At 48.4% G+C, this 6,035-nt stretch overlaps 1 protein-coding gene across 1 annotated transcript; it reads left to right on the top strand.

Annotated features, from left to right (window-relative positions):
- The first annotated feature begins 419 nt into the window (after nucleotides 1–419).
- On the top strand, nucleotides 420–1,557 carry LOC123408968 (protein CDI-like). The gene has a single exon (XM_045101984.1). The coding sequence runs from the start codon at nucleotides 435–437 to the stop codon at nucleotides 1,326–1,328; it is 894 nt and encodes a 297-aa protein (XP_044957919.1). The 5' UTR covers nucleotides 420–434; the 3' UTR covers nucleotides 1,329–1,557.
- Nucleotides 1,558–6,035: the final 4,478 nt, after the last annotated feature.

Genomic DNA, 6,035 nt, shown 5'->3' with positions numbered 1-6,035 from the left:
GGAATTTATTTGCTAGTCAACTTTATATTTTAGAGATGTATAGAACAGCGTGGATTTGTTGGGAAAAAAGCACTGTAGTAAGGATTAAACATGGTCAGCGCAAAAATATGATGACTGTAGAGAGCCATGCCCGATGCGTACTTTGCCAAACACTGATGTTTTCTGGGCACAGTGACCACACATTCTGTGGCAATACGGACGTTTCCTGTGGAAAGTAGGTGTGTACTATAGCAACAGTGCGGTGAGGAGTATGCGGTGATCGGCGTGCGATACGCGCATGAATCGCTGGGGCAAGCCGCCGCACGGTAAGCATGGATACGGCGCGGTTAGTTAAATTTTCCCTAGACAAATACTAACTGCATCCAATTTTCACAGCAACACACGTACGGGTACCATCTCTAGTTTAACAGGATCGTGAACCAAAGCATGGACGCATGGCTTTTAAAGGCCACCACCCCGGTGAACATGATAACTCGCACAAGCTATCCAGTCACGCGTCCGCGCCGAAAATGTCGCCTCCGGCACCATGCCAGCTCCTCGGCGCTGAGAGCGCCCACGCGACGGCAGAGCCATTCCGCGTGTACGTGGGCTACGACTCCCGCGAGGACATCGCATACCGCGTGTGCCGGCGCTCACTGCTGCGGCGCTCCTCCGTGCCGCTGGAGGTCATCCCGATCGTCCAGCAGGAGCTCCGCGAGGCCGGGCTGTACTGGCGGGAGCGCGGGCCGACGGAGAGCACGGAGTTCTCCTTCACCCGCTTCCTGACGCCACACCTCGCCGGCTACCGCGGGTGGGCGCTCTTCGTGGACTGCGACTTCCTCTTCGTGGCGGACGTGGCGGAGCTGGCGCGCATGGCCGACCCTCGCTACGCCGTGCTCTGCGTGCACCACGACTACACGCCCAAGGAGGCCACCAAGATGGACGGCGCCGTGCAGACGGCGTACCCGCGCAAGAACTGGTCCTCCATGGTGCTCTTCAACTGCGGCCACCCCAAGAACCGCGCCGCGCTCACGCCGGAGGCCGTGAGCACCCAGAGCGGGGCGCATCTCCACCGCTTCGCTTGGCTCGACGACGCCGACGTCGGCGAGGTGCCGTTCGCGTGGAACTTCCTCGTGGGGCACAACCGCGTGGACCCGGCGGACGTGGGCGGGACCGCGCCGCGCGCCATACACTACACGTCCGGCGGGCCGTGGTTCGAGCTGTACAAAGACTGCGAGTTCGCCGACCTCTGGATCCAGGAGCGCGACGCGTACGAGTCGGAGGAGAAAGAAGGCGAGGTGGAAGGCACAAGAGTGCCATCATCGTCTGCAGTTGCTGTGGACGCATGATGCACCACGTGTTCCGGTTTAATTTTTTTACACAGCACACCACGTGTTCCGTTCGTCTTTGTTGGTTAATTTGCTTGTTTGACGCGCGGTCGTGTCACTGCGTACGTGCCGTTGTCAAGTTAGTTCCTACTGCAAGTGTAACGATCGAGTACCATGTGTAAGAATAAGGACCTGTAAGGCGCGTTCCTTGAGGGCCAAGTATCCAATATAATTATCGGTTTTGCTAAAACACATCTAGATATGAAATAAATATTGCATATCTAAGTTTTCATCGATCTTATGTGAAGATTCGTATGTTTTTTTTTCCTTTCTATGCTAGATTCGGTCATTTAGATTTACAATAACTATGTCATATCTAGATGTGCGCTAGACACATCCATATAATATATCACACTATGTTGCACTTTTTCCCGTATAAATAAAAGTAATGATTATGAACACGAATAATACGAGCCTGGACTCATCTGTATCCGTGCTGATTTCTTTAAAAACAAATATTAGAAAAAATAATATATTTTAAAAAAATTGCATGGTAGATAATTTGATCCGTTCCAATTTCCAAATTATTTGGACATCTGAGCACTCTAGACAAAAAAAACAAATTTTAGATCCGTAGAAAAATACTGTTCATGCATCATTCTCATCCAATTTGTCTATTTTGCCGAGAGCTGCTTACATGTTCAAATGATCTGAAAACTAGAGCGGATCTCATGCAAGAACTTTTCTAAAAAAAACAAGCAAATAGCAAATAACTACCATCTAGGGTTAAGAAAAACTACAATTTCTTTAAAAAATTAAATGCTACTACTACTTTGGTTTACTGTTTAAAAAACAAAGCGCTGAATGGTTAAGTGCTGAATGGTTAAGTTTCAAGTGCACTTAGGTTCACATGGACTTTGGTAGACAGCATGAGTGCTGACGGGGGTGCGGCCGTTATGACTAGGTGAAGACGGCCAGAGCCAGTTCACTCCCTCTCACTCTCTCTTCCTCGATCTGGTTAACCTAGGTGATGGCGGTGGCGGCAGCGAAACCACTCAACGATGATGACTCGATGGTGGGAGGGGGCACCTGGGAGATGGTAGAAAGTTTTCATAAGTGGATAATTGACTCGGTAGCGGTAGCTTCGCAACGCGGCAGCCGCCACAGCCAACACCGCCTGCGGCGCCACTGCCTACACCTCTAATGCGGAGGCAGACTATACACCGTGACACAACTTACGTCCTCGCAACTGGCGCAATAGGAGCCGTCGCTTGAGTACATAGGGCTAAGGGTTTGTCTAGCGTCATTGCCACGGAGCCGACGAGCACCCACTGCTAGGCTTTAGCATTTGGAGGCGTTGAGTAAGTTTTCTTTCTTCATCTACTCATTCTCTTGAATGCTCACTATGTAAATTAGTTATGGATGTCTAATTTAGGTTACTGTTAAATTCTTGAAAATTTCAATTTAGTTTGGATGCAGTAGTGATTCAGATATGGAGGTAGGATTTTGTACTTAGTTTGGGTGTTGTACATAGGAAATATTGATGCACTATGTGTTGGAATTATGCCCTAGAGGCAATAATAAATATATAGTTATTATTATAATTCCTGTATCAAGATAATAGTTGCCGGTAAACGAGATTGAAATAGGTATGCGGATACTGACGATCGAATCTCGGGCAAGTAACATACCGAAGGACAAAGGGAATGACATACGGGATTATACGAATCCTTGGCACTCAGGTTCAAACGATAAGATCTTCGTAGAATATGTAGGATCCAATATGGGCATCCAGGTACCGCTATTGGATATTGACCGAGGAGTCTCTCGGGTCATGTCTACATAGTTCTCGAACCCGCAGGGTCTGCACACTTAAGGTTCGACGTTGTTTTATGCGTATTTGAGTTATATCGTTGGTTACCGAATGTTGTTCGGAGTCCCGGATGAGATCACGGACGTCACGAGGGTTTCCGGAATGGTCCGGAAACGAAGATTGATATATAGGATGACCTCATTTGATTACCGGAAGGTTTTCGGAGTTACCGGGAATGTACCGGGAATGACGAATGGGTTCCGGGAGTTCACCGGGGGGCAACCCACCCCGGGGAAGCCCATAGGCCTTGGGGGAGACACACCAGCCCTTAGTGGGCTGGTGGGACAGCCCACAAGTGGTCTATGCGCCAAGAGAAGAAAAATCAAGAGGAAAAGAAAAGAAAAAAGGAGGAGGTGGGAAGGGAGGAGGACTCCCTCCCACCAAACCTAGTCCAACTCGGTTTGGGGGGGAGAGTCCTCCCCCTTGGCTCGGCCGACCCCCTTGAGGGTCCTTGGACCCCAAGGCAAGGCCCCCTCCCTCCCACCTATATATACGGAGGTTTTAGGGCTGATTTGAGACAACTTTTCCACGGCAGCCCAACCACATACCTCCACGGTTTTTCCTCTAGATCGCGTTTCTGCGGAGCTCGGGCGGAGCCCTGCTGAGACAAGGTCATCACCAACCTCCGGAGCGCCATCACGCTGCCGGAGAACTCTTCTACCTCTCCGTCTCTCTTGCTGGATCAAGAAGGCCGAGATCATCGTCGAGCTGTACGTGTGCTGAACGCGGAGGTGCCGTCCGTTCAGTACTAGATCGTGGGACTGATCGCGGGATTGTTCGCGGGGCGGATCGAGGGACGTGAGGACGTTCCACTACATCAACCGCGTTCTCTAACGCTTCTGCTGTACGGTCTACAAGGGTATGTAGATCACTCATCCCCTCTCGTAGATGGACATCACCATGATAGGTCTTCGTGCGCGTAGGAAAATTTTTGTTTCCCATGCGACGTTCCCCAAGAGTGGCATCATGAGCTAGGTTCATGCGTAGATGTCTTCTCGAGTAGAACACAAAAGTTTTTGTGGGCGGTGATGTGCGTTTTGCTGCCCTCCTTAGTCTTTTCTTGATTCTGCGGTATTGTTGGATTGAAGCGGCTTGGACCGACATTACTCGTACGCTTACGAGAGACTGGTTTCATCGTTACGAGTAACCCCCTTTGCTCAAAGATGACTGGGAAGTGACGGTTTCTCCAACTTTAGTTGAATCGGATTTGACCGAGGAGGTCCTTGGATGAGGTTAAATAGCAACTCATATATCTCCATTGTGGTGTTTGCGTAAGTAAGATGCGATCCTACTAAATACCCTTGGTCACCACGTAAAACATGCAACAACAAAATTAGAGGACGTCTAACTTGTTTTTGCAGGGTATGATTGTGATGTGATATGGCCAACGATGTGATGTGATATATTGGATGTATGAGATGATCATGTTGTAATAGAAATATCGACTTGCACGTCGATGGTACGGCAACCGGCAGGAGCCATAGGGTTGTCTTTATACTAACGTTTGTGCTTGCAGATGCGTTTACTATTTTGCTAGGATGTAGCTTTAGTAGTAATAGCATAAGTAGCATGACAACCCCAATGGCAACACGTTGATGGATGATCATGGTGTGGCGCCGGTGACAAGAAGATCGTGCCGGTGCTTTGGTGATGGAGATCAAGAAGCACGTGAAGATGGCCATATCATGTCACTTATGAATTGCATGTGATGTTAATCCTTTTATGCACCTTATTTTTCTTAGAACGACGGTAGCATTATGAGGTGATCTCTCACTAAAATTTCAAGACGAAATTGTGTTCTCCCCGACTGTGCACCGTTGCTACAGTTCGTCGTTTCGAGACACCACGTGATGATCGGGTGTGAAAGACTCAACGTTCACATACAACGGGTGCAAAACAGTTGCGCACGCGGAACACTCGGGTTAAGCTTGACGAGCCTAGCATGTGCAGACATGGCCTCGGAACACATGAGACCGAAAGGTCGATCATGAATCATATAGTTGATATGATTAGCATAGGGATGCTTACCACTGAAACTATACTCAACTCACGTGATGATCGGACTTGGGATAGTGTAAGTGGATCATGAACCACTCAAATGACTAGAGAGATGTACTTTTTGAGTGGGAGTTTAGCATATAATTTGAGTAAGTTGAACTCTAATTATCTTGAACATAGTCTAAGTCCACTTTGAATATATTTGTGTTGTAGATCATGGCTCACGCGACAGCCATCCTGAATTTTAATACGTTCCTAGAGAAAGCTAAGTTGAAAGATGATGGAAGCAACTTTGTAGACTGGGCTCGTAATCTTAAGCTAATCTTACAAGCTGGGAAGAAGGATTATTTCCTTAATGCTGCGCTAGGAGATGAACCACCCGCTACGGCTGATCAGGATGTTAAGAACGCTTGGTTAGCATGTAAGGAGGACTACTCAATAGTTCAATGTGCAGTCTTGTATGGCTTAGAACCGGGACTTCAACGTCGCTTGGAGCGTCATGGAGCATTTGAGATGTTCCAGGAGTTGGGGTTTATCTTTCAGAAGAACGCCCGGATCGAGAGGTATGAGACCTCCGATAAATTCTATGCTTGCAAGATGGAGGAAAACTCGTCTGTCAGTGAACATGTGCTCAATATGTCTGGGTACTCAAACCGTCTAGCTGAGCTGGGGATTGAACTCCCGCAAGAAGCTATCACTGACAGAATCCTTCAATCACTGCCGCCAAGCTATAAAGGCTTTGTGTTGAACTACAACATGCAAGGGATGAACAAGTCTCCCGGCGAGTTGTTTGCGATGCTGAAAGTCGCAGAGTCTGAACTCCGTAAAGAGCATCAAGTGTTGATGGTGAGCAAGAC

Source organism: Hordeum vulgare, chromosome 7H (assembly GCF_904849725.1).
Source record: "Hordeum vulgare subsp. vulgare chromosome 7H, MorexV3_pseudomolecules_assembly, whole genome shotgun sequence".
NCBI classification, from domain to species: domain Eukaryota; kingdom Viridiplantae; phylum Streptophyta; class Magnoliopsida; order Poales; family Poaceae; genus Hordeum; species Hordeum vulgare.
Note: the sequence above shows the minus strand (reverse complement) of the source record. Positions and strands in the feature narration are given on the sequence as shown.

Coding starts and splice junctions, on each gene's coding strand:
- LOC123408968 (XM_045101984.1), top strand. CDS start 435: ATGGCTTTTAAAGGCCACCACCCCGGTGAACATGATAACTCGCACAAG.